Source organism: Mastigoproctus giganteus, chromosome 5 (genome assembly GCF_048544385.1).
Source record: "Mastigoproctus giganteus isolate SK-2022 chromosome 5, ASM4854438v1, whole genome shotgun sequence".
In the NCBI taxonomy this organism is placed as follows: domain Eukaryota; kingdom Metazoa; phylum Arthropoda; class Arachnida; order Uropygi; family Thelyphonidae; genus Mastigoproctus; species Mastigoproctus giganteus.
Window position 1 is genome coordinate 29426757 of NC_143579.1, and position 14321 is coordinate 29441077.

Below are 14321 nucleotides of genomic sequence, written 5' to 3' on the forward strand. Positions count from 1 at the left end.
TTGAAGTCGGCGGTGATTTGTGTCACTGTCGCTCACCGGCTGGCTGAAACAATATGAGTCACACGTCGACGGCCACGTTCATCCACCACCTTTCTCCACCCACGGCGCTGTCCACGATGAGATGTTATTCTGGAAATACTGTCGAACGGAATATGTACCATGAGGGAAATAATGCAATTTCTGTACCGTCTCCGTGATAGAATGACCCATGCGTTGGGCACCCACTATCATTCCTCTTTTAAACTCACGACGTTTATCCATACTGACATCGACTTACCGGCGACGTGAATGCAGTGATGCAGTGTACTTATATACCTGCCAAGCGCTGGGTTCGTCCACTAGAGAGATGGGTGACAGCGTCAAGTTGCCCAGGAACCAGGTATCCTTGAATTCTCTCCTTTTAGTGTACATCACCAGACAGGAGTCTATTGCCAGAAAATCACACACCGGATGGGATGCAGAGAATCAAATCTTTTGGCCCTCTACATCCCAGAAAGGTATAGAGAGCCAAAGGGTCACAGGTAACTGGCCATTCAGCATCCAATACACAGGTTGTTGAAGATTCAAACGAAGAAATCATAGTTTGAAATCCAGGGGCTCCTCGGCACTGAGAAAGGAAGCACCAGATGCTAAACAGATTCAAATCAGGAATCTAAAACTAAGCCAGCAAATAAGAAGCCTAAATCCCATGTGGTGCTGTTGAAGCCAGCAGCTGAATCAAAAATGGATATCAGCGACATAGTCAAGAAATCCTCACAGCTAATCTAAAAAGACCAAATGAAAAAGCTTAACTCATACCGTGTTGTGCCACGGATAACAGCTGCTATTCGCCTAGGCATTGACTCCGCTAGATGTCTGAAGATGTTTGGAGGCAACTGCAGCCACGATGTCTGCAAAGCTTTTCACAGTGTCGGAATAGAACAAGGTTGCGTGTATATAGTCTCACTTCTTGTTCCAACATATCCTACAGGTATTCAATTGGGTTCGCGTCATGCAAATTTGAAGCCCACTCAAGATGGACGATATCTTCAAAGTGTTTCTTGAACCACTCGTGCACAGTGCGGGCAAGATGACCAGGCTCATTATTGTCTTGGGAGGTTCCGTTTCTGCCAGGGAAAAAATGCGAGGCCGTGTGCGCATGGTCTTCTAAGTGCTTCTGGTAGACCTCTCCAGTGAAACGTTGGTTCATACGCAACAGGAGCAACCACCGCAACCTGGAAACCATGCCCAATAGATCCATGGACTCGTGTTGCTTGCTCCACACATGAAGGAGTTCGTCGGACTGTTGCACCATGTATTTGGACACATCCGACCAGCACACTCGTTTCCAATCCTCCAATGTCCAACTAACGTGTTGTTGACACCACAGTATTCACCGTCGACTATGGTCATCGGTGAGCAGAAGGTGTCTCTTAGGTCGTCTGCTGTGGAACCCCGTACGTCTGAGGGTGCGGAGAATCGTTAGTTTGGACATTGTTCTTGCATTTCCTATATTGTATTGCGATGTCCTGTCGCAGAGTGACACGCCGTTGAATCCCTACGACGCATTGCACGCTTCGTTCACCATGAGCATCCACCTTGCGTAATCCTTTACAGTGCTGTCGGCGGGAGGTGGTTGGACCATTCTTCGTACACCTTAGCCACAGTGGGCAGTGCACAACCGACAAGACGTGTCGTTTGCTATAAGGAAGCAGTCCATATACGAGTTCCCACAATCCTGCCCTTTTGAAACTCCGTGATATCTTTACTACGTCCCATAACTGCTACTTTATCACTTTGACTTGCACAACCAGATGCAAATTGCCACCGTTCTATCATACAAGCTATTTGGCTTTTTATACTGTGAGGTTCGTGGTTCTATTAAGGACGGGGTGGTTATAATTCAGTGATCACCCAGTGTATGTTACGCACTAAAGCAAATTAACCAATCGTAGGTGAAATTCAAATGTCTTCTATTCAGGAATAATGCAATGTGATAAAAAAAAAGAAAGAGAGAATGCTTTGGAAAACTTGTTCGTTGCCAATCCATGATTCAGGCATGACACTCCCTGAGCCATTGAATTAAATATTACCTTACCGAGAATCGAAGAAAGAACCCCCAGTAAATATTCTCTGTTTAAAAGAACAAAAGTACAATACAAAAGAGCTTAAATTTTTAAAATGCGCACGCTTTTGAAAGATTAAATAGCAAAGAAATAAGAGGAGACATCTCATTTATTCAGAATACCATCATGAAAAAAAAGAAGAAACCTAAGCATTTAATTTATTTACTCTACCAGAGTGAATTCTTAAAAAGATTTCACATCAAGAAGTTTTATTTAATTTTGGTTTTGTCTAAATTTATTTCAGCCATTCTTTAAATAAGCGCATTTCACTTTTAAACCGATTATAAAATGATTTAATTAACCTTAGTTTTTCTTATCAGATGGCGCGGCCATTGTATGTGTAGGGATTCGATGTTTCGTTGGTGGGTGTTTGTCAAGGGCTTTTCAAGGGGCATTGCAAAACAGCATGCTATCGGGTAAAAGTAGGATATAAAAGTATATACACGCAATGAGAGGTAGATGGAACAGAATGCCACAAGAAAAGGGACATAGAACTCTTCGCAAGATGCTACCAATTCCAGTTTAGTCTGAATCCAACTGCACACACCTTTAAATTTTTCTTAAACTTCAACTGAAAGCAAGAAGATGCTCTGATTCAATCAAATCACCGCTTAAAATTGTAATTGTCGTCCGAATAACGTAAGTATATGGCAATATTTCTTACAGATTGCATCAGATAACACTGACACGCGTAGGTGATGACGTAATATTGCATCAACTGTTACTTTCGGCTATATAAGCACGCTCTGAAAATCAAGGCTGAAGTAGATAGACATTTGGAGCGAATGGATGGATGAGATGGGAAGGTTTTTTTTCTTTTCTTTTTTTTTGGGGGGGGGGGGAAGCTGATGCTGTATAAGCTTGCTTTCTTGCATCATTTGCCATTACTAATGCTAATGCTAAAGTGCGTAGGCGAGTGGTTACACGCAAGGATTCACTAGTACATGCATTTGAGTTGACTCTAGTTCTAGCCCACGTGACTGCTAAATACGACGATGTTCTTATATTCCCTTTCTATCTCGTAAACTCCTCCTACCCTGAAGTATAAACATCAAACTTTTATTTATTTAATAGGACAACATACGGGAAAAAAAAAGGATTCATCTGAAAGCTTTACTGTCCTTAGAATAATTTGTATACAGATGAGTTCAAAGACTTTTAGAAACAGATTTCTCCATATGCTATTGAACAAATGCGATATCCATTTCCTTTACACAGCCCATAATCTTATCTCAATATAAAATTGTTCGTAAATGTACCAAGATGTAGCAGTAAGGGCCAACTCAAGATATTTCTCTAAGTATTCTGGAGGAAAAAGAAAAAAATGTAGCTCAGTTTTCTTTTGCAGTACACATTGCTCGAATTTTTCCCATCGGCATATCTGTATTCTCGGATAGAAAGCACCACAAATTTTCGATGTTTACCAGAGCGTACCAAAGCGACTAGTAAATGGCTTCTAACCCTGTAAAGTGCATTTGGTTAAGAGAATCCCTGTCAAAAGACAGAGTGTGGCTAAAAATTTTGCGAGCCAGTAATGTTTTAAATAACGAGCTTTCTCTGTATGGAATGATAAGTAGTACACGAAGAGACAGGCTTTGGGGAAAATAGGTTATTTATTAGGAAGCACTATTTTCCATTCTGTAGATATCCAAAATTAGATTGTGCTCGATTTATTTGGGTGAATTACGGCCACTTGGAGCAAAGCAAACCAGACCCATCTTGTAGATTTGGGGGGGGGGGTCTCCGATGTGCGTAAGCAGTGACAATGTCATTTGTTTCCTAAAGTCGGGAGAAAATTAAAATGTGGGCCATTTAGAACACGTATGCTCCATCTAACCACCGATTCTTGGGAACGCCTGGATTATGTAACAGTAAGTGGGCGAATTGTTTCTGTCATTCCGGGCCAGATTGAATTTATATATCCTCAGTTGTGTTTGGCATCTCGAAGACGAAGAGAAATTCTTCGAAAAGTCCCCCTCATTCCTTGTACGCACATTTGAAGTGTAATGCAATTATAGCCAGCCTCAAGAGGCTATTTCATCAGAAAAAAGTATTCTTTGTTTAAGAGAAGTTCTGTCCTTTTTTTTTAACTCTTTCTTTTCATCAGAAAAAATGCAACTTGTTGGTTTAATTTATCATTTCTTCGGGTTTGGATTTAAGCAAAATGTTTCCACCGACAATGAAATTAATGAGCTGACATGGGGGCCGGCATTGAACTACAGGGTTAGGACGTAATATTTCATTTAGATTAACGTCTCTTGAGCTGCCAGAAGAGATAACACACGCACACACACTCTCCTATTTTACAAGTGCTTTTATTTTTTAGTCTAAAGCAGCTAACGGGACCAACAAATTCAAGATAAATCAGCACACGGTTTCCGATTCGAGTTCCACGAGCTAACTGTGTTCTTTTATGTTAAATAAAACTTAAAATAAGCTCTATTTTTTATCTCTTTATTCTCTTGATATTAAAGGTAAACCAACGATGCTCTTCCTGCCTGATATGAATGAATTTTACTGTATCATGCAATATAAATAGCTCGCTGAGCGAAATCGTAAATAAATCTTATACGCATCCCCCCATGAGGCATTTAAATTTTCATTTTTAAAATACTAGATAAAGTGTTTCAACTTAAACAGCTTTTTTTTTTTTTTTTTTCTAATACACTTTATTTTCGTTTCAGAAGTACACCGATGACATTTGTAGCTGTAATTGAAGGAGAGGACCAACTGTCCATTTGGAAACATGATTTTTTTCTCTTAAAAAAAGTCCGATAATTACCTACTTTTAATTCCTTTCCATTGTTTTTTAATATACAACTGTGGATTGTTGTTATATGTATATACTGAGTGGCCACTTTATTAGGTACATCTATCCTTTTCATGAAATGTGCTCTTTAAGTAATGGCATTTGTTTGCAGTATGTGCAGAAATATGCGATTTGTTGTTTAGATGTCTTCACGCAATTCCATTTCCTATTTACTGTTCTTTTAAATTATCTTTCCTATCAAGGAAAGATGATTTATAAACAATAAACTGTTAAAAACAATAAATTTTAGAAATGAATTTAAAAAATTAATTTCAAAGCTAATTAAAAAGTAATTGGTTAATTTTAACAATTATGAATCTGCCATCTATTATGACACTAATTACCAGGAGTTGCCCAAGTCTTACACCTTAATTAAACAGAACTTCGTCACAACGGTGAAGTAATTGATGTTTATTTGTTTTTGTTGTTGTTGTTGTAGTAGGGTTTTAGAGTATCAGCAACTAAAGCCATATTGCTCTGTGTATACTGTCTGTAAATTGCGTGTTTTCTATTTGCAGGATGAAAAACCCGAGTTTCTGGGAGAAAAAACCAGGCTACCCTTACCTGAGACTGATTAACTCAGCCACGTCATCGACGTCACTCGAACACGGGTATTTTCCACTCGATGTGTGCAATATGGTAATTTACCAACTGTGCAACCCACCAGGGCTGTTTATTTGTTATGAGTGCCATTTTCTAATGGTTATTAATGGCTATGGCAGGATGCTGTCTATTTGTAGTACAGGTCTGAGGCAACTCTTCGTGATTTGCATCACACGAGCATTTGTTCCTTTTGAAGGAAACCAATTGCACATTTCCTGAAGGGCATTAGTGTAAATTAATATACACTACGTAATCAAAAGTAATCGGACGCTAGTTGCAGAAACGGCTTTTAATTCAAGCACCTAATCCATAGTGAGGCCACCTTTGACCTGTTGATAGAAATGGGCTTTCATTCTACCAAAAATTTCCACCACAATACTGTTTATTGCCGAGAAACTGCTCACAATATTCATGGAGGCCATCACAATACTTTTGATGATGCAGTGTATTTTATAAATGAAGGAACAGACTAGATCCATGTAAATTAAATTGTTTACGTTTGATACAGAAATATAGAGCATCCTTTGCTGGGAAGATTGTTAAAATTAAGTTGGCTACGTTTCGGGACTGTATGAAAAGTCCTATTGTCAGGTCAAAATTTGAGCTTGAATAAATTAGTATCCATCTCTCTTTGTATCAAATAATGAACAAGAATTATCGATTTTCATAATCTTATTTTTTAAAATATGAGTGATTATACAATAACTTTAACATTTGCATTCGTAGTCCCTCCCATGATATGGATTCCTAACCAACTAGTTGGTGCTTCCGAAGGATCCGATGTGATTTTGGAGTGCCACACAGAAGCCCATCCTTCCTCTAGTAATTTCTGGCTTCGAAATGGTGAACTAATTGGTTCCTCGAGCGAGAAGTACGACACTACCCTCTCATCCAATGCGTACAAAGTCCATATGAAGCTAATAGTGAAAAGTTTAAACTCTAAAGACTACGGGCCTTATAAATGTGTGGCCAAAAACTTCCTCGGAGAGACAGAAGGTTCAGTCACACTGTATAGTAAGTATTGCACTCAATCCCGCTTTCTTCTCTCTATTTACCTTTATATTTTACAAAGTAAAATCTCCCTCCTAGAAATTCTCTTTTTTCTATTGTTTAATAAGTGGATCGATCGCCCTCTCCAAAAGAGAAGATGAGGGATGGATAATATTCTCTAATAATCCTTTAATCTTTAATACAAATAATAATTCATGTAGGATGTACCCTAAAGCTTAAAAGCATTATGGTACATTCTTAAAGTTCAAATATTAGCTTGTCCACTTAGTTTTTTTTCTTCTTTTGTTAATGCTGAGCTCGAGGATGGAAGAAAGGGAGATCAACATCAAAAGGATATTCCGAACATCTTGGTTTTCCACTGACATTCGATGAGTTTCTTCTTCTTCTTGTATTCGATTGTTTCCCTGTACTGTGGCCCACCTATCCCGCTTCTATTCTTCCACGGTTCTGTGAAAGACTCATAAATAAGACAGTTAGGGGAAAATCAAAGCCCCTTAACCAGTCTATTTATGATTCATTTATTCTCCGATCGATGTGTTGAAACTGGCTTATTTATTCAAACGTTCAGACTTAGCGGGTCGTTGTCTAGGGAAGTTATTTAGATGCTACGCGTTCCTTCTTCAGTCCGATAAGCCCTATTTCCAACTTTTGTTCGTTGTTTTTCGTCAACGAACGCGCATTGCGTTTGCGTGCCGGTCCTGCGCAATTGTTGCCTGGTTAAAGGAATCGCTCTTTGGCAGCATCTAAATCAAAACGGTACTTTGGCAGAAAGTCTTGTTGGGTCAATCTCTCCAAGAAACCTTTAAATTTAATGGAACTCGCCATATTATTTTTCATTACTATTGAGGTTGTTTAAAGGTGGTAAAGTCCTCCCTATTAAATCAAAATGGAATATCCATTTAGATTTAACGTGTATATTGTCTATATATTACATGTGCTTTGAGCTCAATTTTCTGTTTGCTGGATGAAAAACCCAAGTTTCCAAGAGGGAAACCTCATACTGCTCTTGACTAAGGCCGATTAACGTGGCCACCTTGTGAAAAAGACCAATAAAAATTCCTCCCATCATCAACTGGTCTTGAACCCTGGTCTTCTTCGCCCTATCTGGGGAGGGCGGTGATCCTACCAACTGTGCTACCCACGAGGGGGCTAGGAAATATAAATTGTCACATGATCTTAAGTTCCTTGGTATCACTGTACGCTCTTTCTGGGACTTCTTAGTTGATATAGTTATGAGGAAGGCAGGTGATCTTTCCAATTTTCAAAAGGACATGTCTCAGAACATGTATGGGCATGTTTGTTCTGTACGGACTGTGTTCGCTCATACCGTTAGAAGGTCGTGTTACCTCCAATCTTTCTGCCAAAAGTTGTATCCGAATAGATTGAGCAACATTTCCTAAGATTTCCACCATCTGCTCTAGGCGCCTAATCCTCCAGTCGAAAAGTCCACATTTACCAGCAAAGGACTCCTACAGGTAGCATACTTTCTGGCGTACTCTTCACAGCCATCCTTATCCTATTTATCGTGAAGAGATCAGACATACTGTGCTATGCAGATGAATAAAAGTCTTAACGGCAGTCCACCCGACAGATAACCACTAACAAATTACTGAAGGCATCAATTTAAAACTCCTTCATCTTTATCAATATTTCTTAAACTTTGATATGCAGATAAATCCTTCAAAATCTGCAATGATTATCTTTTCACTGAAGTCAAACCAACTACAGCTTCCAGTGATGCTAAACGGTTCTTTAATCCTGAGGGTCTACCAGCACAGAGATCTTGGAGTTAAATTTCAATCAAAGCTGAAGTTCCATAGACATCTTGAAGCCCTTCACATAAAAATGTGTATATTGAGATGGTTAGCAAAGCAACACTTCATGTTCGAGATTCTGCAACTTCCATCAATACGTTTATATATGATTCATCCCTTAGTCCTGTATGGTTCAGAAAACTGGGCTTATTGGATGATCAGGTGGTTTGCATGCAAACATAACCTCACAATGGCATCCACACTACCACCATTACAACGTCCTCAATTTTAAATTAAAGGTTGAAGAAAGAAGGCTACTACAGGTTAAGTGAGCTCTCCTGATCTCTGGGACATTTTCTATTGGAGGATCCCACATCTAACCCCCAGAGCCTTTCCCTCACTCCACAAGAACTGTAATAGGCTCCACCTATTAGTCTCAGACTTCCTGAAACACCTAGTCGAATTCATGCCTGGACTGTAGGATTCAATTCGAGAAAAAGGTGGCCCTACTGGATATTGAATAAAGATTTCTAAGTTTTTGTCCATTGATTGTATGAGGACTTATTGTTCAAATCGTTTGTTGCCAATTTGTTCTGTCAATTGAAAAGTGACAGATGTAGATCATTCCACACTTATTTATTTATTATTGTGTGTAGGGAGTGTATATACATATTAATGAAGTAATAGTGGTCAGTTTACTGAAATAGTTGGATAAATAATTCAAAAATTGTTTACTCATTTCAGAAATAAAAACTCCATCTCCTTTTACCCGGAAGCCTCCTGTGGTCTCGCCCCCTGTTGGAACTCCAGTGAAAACAGCCGGTAAATATTTTATTTGTTTATTTTTTTGTTTAATACATATTTATATTAAGGCAGAATGGAGAAAACTCGCGATCAGACTTTGAAAATCGTCTTATTGTTGGTGTACCTCCAGCAGGAGCCACGATTCAAGAAACGAAACACATAAATGGTTTCTCAAAAGCATCCATCTCAAAGGATTTTAATGAATGGAAAGCAAAGCGGTTCTTCCACTTCTCAAAGGCGTAAATGTGGCAGAAAAACAGTACTTCAAGAGGGAAGGTGTCGTCTCTAAGAAGGACTGCATGGAAAAATACGACATCCAGTTGTGCAGCAAATAACATCTGGATTCAACCCAAGCCCAGAACTGTCCTATTTCAACCAGTACCATGGGAATTGAAGGACTTTGGACATTGGTAGTCTCCTGCCTATTTGGAAGCTACTTGTTTCAACGAAAAACAGAAAAATCCGCTGCAGTGGTGTCAAGAACGTCGTGATTGGACAGTGGAACAATGGAAGAAAGCCATGTGGTCAGACGAATCACGATACACTTTGTTTTGTACTGATGGTAGGCATCGAGGGTGGTGGGAATCTCAAGAAGCGATGGACTCTGCTTGCCTTGTTAGGACAATCCAAACATCTGGAGGTGGTATCATGGTATGGGGAATGTTCGTTGACACAAACTGGCTCCATTGATACTAGAGGAAGGTGGAATGTTATCTAGGGAGTACCTGTATTAGTATCAGATGTACTGCAATGTTATACTTTTATCCAGAAGGTGATGGCCACTTTATGGATGACAATGCAACAGCGCAAGAATGGTTCTGAAAACATGACACGGATTTCCACCATCTTTCGTGGCCGTACATTCAGCTGATCTCAGTCCTATTGAGAATGTGTGGGATATGCCGGAGAGAGCTTTTTTGGCAACGAAGTCCTCTTCCTTCAACCTTGTTGCAACTGCAAGACATTTTGCTGGACCAAAACACTTGCTGTGATTCGAAATTGAATGAAGGTTCGTATTTTTTTGGCCAACGCGTGTATTTTTCAAATTGTAGCATAATTCAATGAACTCAATTCGAGTTTAATTTAGATGATAATGAAAGAATTGAAATATTTTGATAAAAAATCGTTTTCTTTTTCGAAATGTTCTTTTGAGATTGTCTTCGTGCACCAAAAACCAAACTTCGTTTTGATCTATTCTTCGTTTTGATTGTCGGTTTCCATGGAAATCTTTCTTTAGTATTTGAGTTAAATCGAGCGGCCAAAGTGGACCCGTATCCTCCCATCCCCTTTCAAAGCCCCCTTTCCATTGAGCAGCCTCGTTCCCAATAAAGCTGCTGGAATGTCGTTACTATATTACGGACGTTAAACGTACGGCCCTAATTTGAATGCCGGCTCACGTAAAACAGCGACTCGCTGGCACTTCGGAGGGGTTCCGTTGTCAACGGACTCAGCCAGTCCGTATCTGCGCACATTTTCGTAGATTTATTAATGCAATCTCGCGCCGCCTCTTCACCCACGTTACGGCTATGCTAACAATGAAAAGAACGGGCACGAATGAACGCGTTCCGAAATGTGTCTTTCTACGGGGATTACTGTCAGCGATGGGCACACGGCGATACACGTGGCCATTCGCCTCTCCGAACCGTACATCATGGGTCGGTGGGGGGGGGGGAGTGAACAGGGCGGCTGTCAAACTGCGCGCTGGAACTATGCTGTTTGCAGAAGGTAAAACAGTGGGGGGGGGGGAATTATTGCACGAAACAATCGATGCGCCTTAAACACCTCGAAATCGTTTTAAACTGTGCCGAGGCAGTTGATGGAATTTCCTCTTTCGGTCTATCTCCAGAACTCTTTTATCTCTGTCTTTCTCTCTTTCTGTTTTCTTTGTTCTTTCTGCATGCAGCGCTCCTTCAGGATGACTCGAACACGCTTCAAGATTGGTCACAAAGGTGGCAGCTATGTTTTAATGCAGCAAAATTCAAGGGCTTGAACTTAGGGAACAGCAACTCTCCCTCCCTCAATAAATGATACATTTGGTGGGGTTGAATTAAGAACAGTGGAGGTGGAAAGGGATGTGGGAGTTACGATATGAGCAGATATGAAGTCTTCTGAGCAGTGTAAACATGCTGCTAGGAAATCCCATGAATCTTATCGATGATTCATGAAAGGGTCAACCCCGAATGACGACATCGGCAGAATGGCAACCATAAGATGAAAGACTCCAACTATGTTCGCTACTGAGCTTGGCAACCAGGCACCTCAGAGGTGACCTGATTGAGGTTTACAAGGCTCTGAGGATTAGTAAAATGAATGAAGGTGAATTTTTGCTGTTATAGAGAAGTCCAGGACTCGGGGGGGGGGGTCATAAATTTGAATTACAAGGGAAGAAGTTTACAGTAGATTGTAGAAAGTTTCCTTTTAGCCAGGGAGTCGTTAATTGCTGGAAGAAGAAGCTGCCCTCGCAGGTAGTTGAGGCTGACAGAAGAAGTTCAAAGGTCAACTGGATGGTTGCCCATGTGAGGCCGGAAGTGAATAAGTTGTGTTTTCTTATCTCCTTTTTTTTGGCTGGTGCAGCAAAAGCCTGTGGTTTCCTTGCATTATATGGCTAACACTGATACTAATACTTTCTCTCTCTCTCTCTCTCTCTCTCTCTCTCTCTCTCTCTCTCTCTCTCTCTCCTTCGCTCTTTGTTTCTTCATCTCATTGTTCTTCTCTTCTTTTCCTCCATAGCGTTTTCTCTCTCTCTCTCTCTTTTCCTTTCTTCTAGCTCCCTCTTTCTCCCTCTTTTTTCTTTTTCTGCCTCTTTCTCTGGTTTCCTTTTATTTTCGTTTTTTTTTTCTCTCTTTCTCTCTCTCTCAATTTCTTTATGTCCCTCACCCATCTCTACCTTTTCTCTCATTCTTTCTCTTTTCTTTTCACCATAATTTTCTCTTTTCCCTTCTCTTCTGTCTTTCTGAATCTGTACTCGTTTTCTCCACAACTTTCTCTCATTTCTTCCTCTGTTTATTTTTCTTTCTTGTCATTTTACTTTTTTTATCTCTTTAGCCTCTTTTGTTTCTGTACCTTTTTTCTCTTTATTTCTCTGTCTCTTTATTTTTCTCTCTTCTCTCTCTCTCTCTTATTCTCTTTATGTCCCTACCTTTCTCTCTTCTTTTTCCACATAACTTTCTCTCTTTTCCCTTATCTGCAGCCTTTTTTCTTTTTGTTTTTCCCTTTCTCTTTCTCTCTCCTTTCCACTTCTCCAACTCTAACTCCATTCCCTTTCTCTTTCTTTGTCACTGTTTCTCTTTTTTATTTCTCTCTTTTTTCTTTCTTTCTTTTCTCTTTCTCTCTTTCCTGTTCTCTTTATGTTTGTACGTGTATCCCTTATTTTTCGCCATAACTTTCTCTCTTTTTGTTTTCTTTCTTTTTTTCCTTCTTCCTTTCTCTCTGCTTTCTGTTTCTTCCTTTTTTCTTTTCACTCTTCTCCTCTCTTTTATCCTCTTTGTGCCTGTCCATAACTTTCTCACTTTTCGCTTCTCTCTCTCCTTTCTATTTGTCCCCCTCATTGTCGTCTCTCTATTCCCTTTCTTCATACTTTCTCTCTTTTTCTTTTCTCTATCTCTTGTTTCTTTTTTCTTCTTCTTTTAGACATTTCTCTTATCTCTCTCTCTCCTCCCTTGTTCTTTCTCTCCATCTCTCCGTTGGTCTCTCGCATATTCCACCTTTGATGACAAGAGGAGTTACTTAAATTTCTCTATTTTTTTCCTTTTTCAGTTCTTTATTCTTTCTTTCTTTCCCTCTTCGTTATTTCTCTGTTTGTGCAACTGCATATTTACACACTTTCTTCAAATTTTTTTGGCCTTGTCTTTTCTGTCTTTTGCGTCGCTGTCTCCTCCAGTTCATTTTTCTCTCCTCTCTAATCCTCTTAATGTTTATTACCGGGGATGCCTTTTCCTGCGTCTGCCAGTCAACAGGTCTTGTGTCATCCCTTCTTCCATCGCTCTTAATTTCATCCCTCTTAATATAAAACGTTCTTAACTTATTAAGAGATTGTTTTTTGGCCCACTTCCCCTTTTTGCTCCAAGGGCTCTTCTCCCTCTGCACAATCCCTTCTCCTCCTTCTTCTTCTGCTACTCCCCTCCCCCCTCGCCCTCTTCTTTCGTGAGGAAGGAATTTCTCTCGCTGTTTACGTACACACCGTGTGCGCCGGTCCTCTTATTGTCTTCGATGCCATTAAAGGGATGGGGCTCTGGAAATGTGCACTCCTCCGCGCAGCTGTCTCCCAGTTGCCTCCCAGCTGATGTGGAGCGTATCAGTATAGATTGTATCTCCCTGGGGCGGCAGTAGGGGAATACCCGACAGCGGGGCAGGCTTACGAGAGGTGTCTCGTTCGTGCGCGCGTGTGTGTTTAGCGGACAGAAGTAACGTGCGCGAGCTACCTGGTTGTGGAGCCGTTGTTGCGGTAATGCCTTTTGGAATTAGACACTCGGCGTGCATGCGACAAGCACGAAACTTTGTTTAACAAGGATCAGCGTTGTTTTAGATCGGCTAACAATGCCAGGATGAGGGCAGGCGTAAAATGATTGCGACTTATTTCTGTGTCGAAGCATATCGAGAACATCCTCCGGCAGACGCGGTCCCACTTCGCGAGATAAAGCTGCGATGATGCTCACCGGGGCTTCGGTTGCAATAACAACAGTTTGGTACACAAATGTACACTGCCTGCCACAAAGTATGGCAGCATTGCACGTTTTAAACATTACGAGACCATTCGGGAATAAGAATGAATCTGGTTGTCTGTCTCTCGCTCCCTCTTTCTTTCTCTTTCTCTTTTCTCTCCATCTCTCTATTTTCCTTTTGCTTTCATCTCTTTCTCTCTCTTTGTATATTTAATCTGTCTCTCTCTTTTTATCCCTCATTCTTTCTTTCTCTCTCCTTTTGTCTTTTTTTCTTTTTCCTCACCCTTTCTTTCTTTCCCTCTTTCCCTTTTTTTTCTTTCTCTCGCTATCACTTCTCTTTGTTTTTGTCTTTCTCTTTATCCGTGTTTCCCCACTCCATTCTTTCTTTTTCCTCATTCTTTTCTCTATGTTATTATCTCTTCCTTTTGCTGTCATTCTCGCTCTTTTTTCCCTTTCGTTTTCCCTTCTTTCTCCTTTTCTTTCTTTTTCCCCCCTCCTTTTTCCTCATGCCTTCCTTCTTTCTTTCTCTTTCTCTTTCCCTTCTCTCTGTCTTGCTAACGATTCTCGCTGATTT

At 40.3% G+C, this 14321-nt stretch overlaps 1 protein-coding gene across 1 annotated transcript in view; it reads left to right on the forward strand.

Annotated features, from left to right (window-relative positions):
* The window catches only part of LOC150085274 (lachesin-like), a 254422-nt gene that overhangs the window by 227718 nt on the left and 12383 nt on the right, over positions 1 to 14321 (forward strand). The window contains exons 6-7 of the mRNA XM_090373122.1: positions 6244 to 6531; positions 9027 to 9104. Coding sequence (XP_090229248.1) covers positions 6244 to 6531; positions 9027 to 9104 — 366 coding nt within the window. The remainder of the gene's footprint in view (positions 1 to 6243; positions 6532 to 9026; positions 9105 to 14321) is intronic.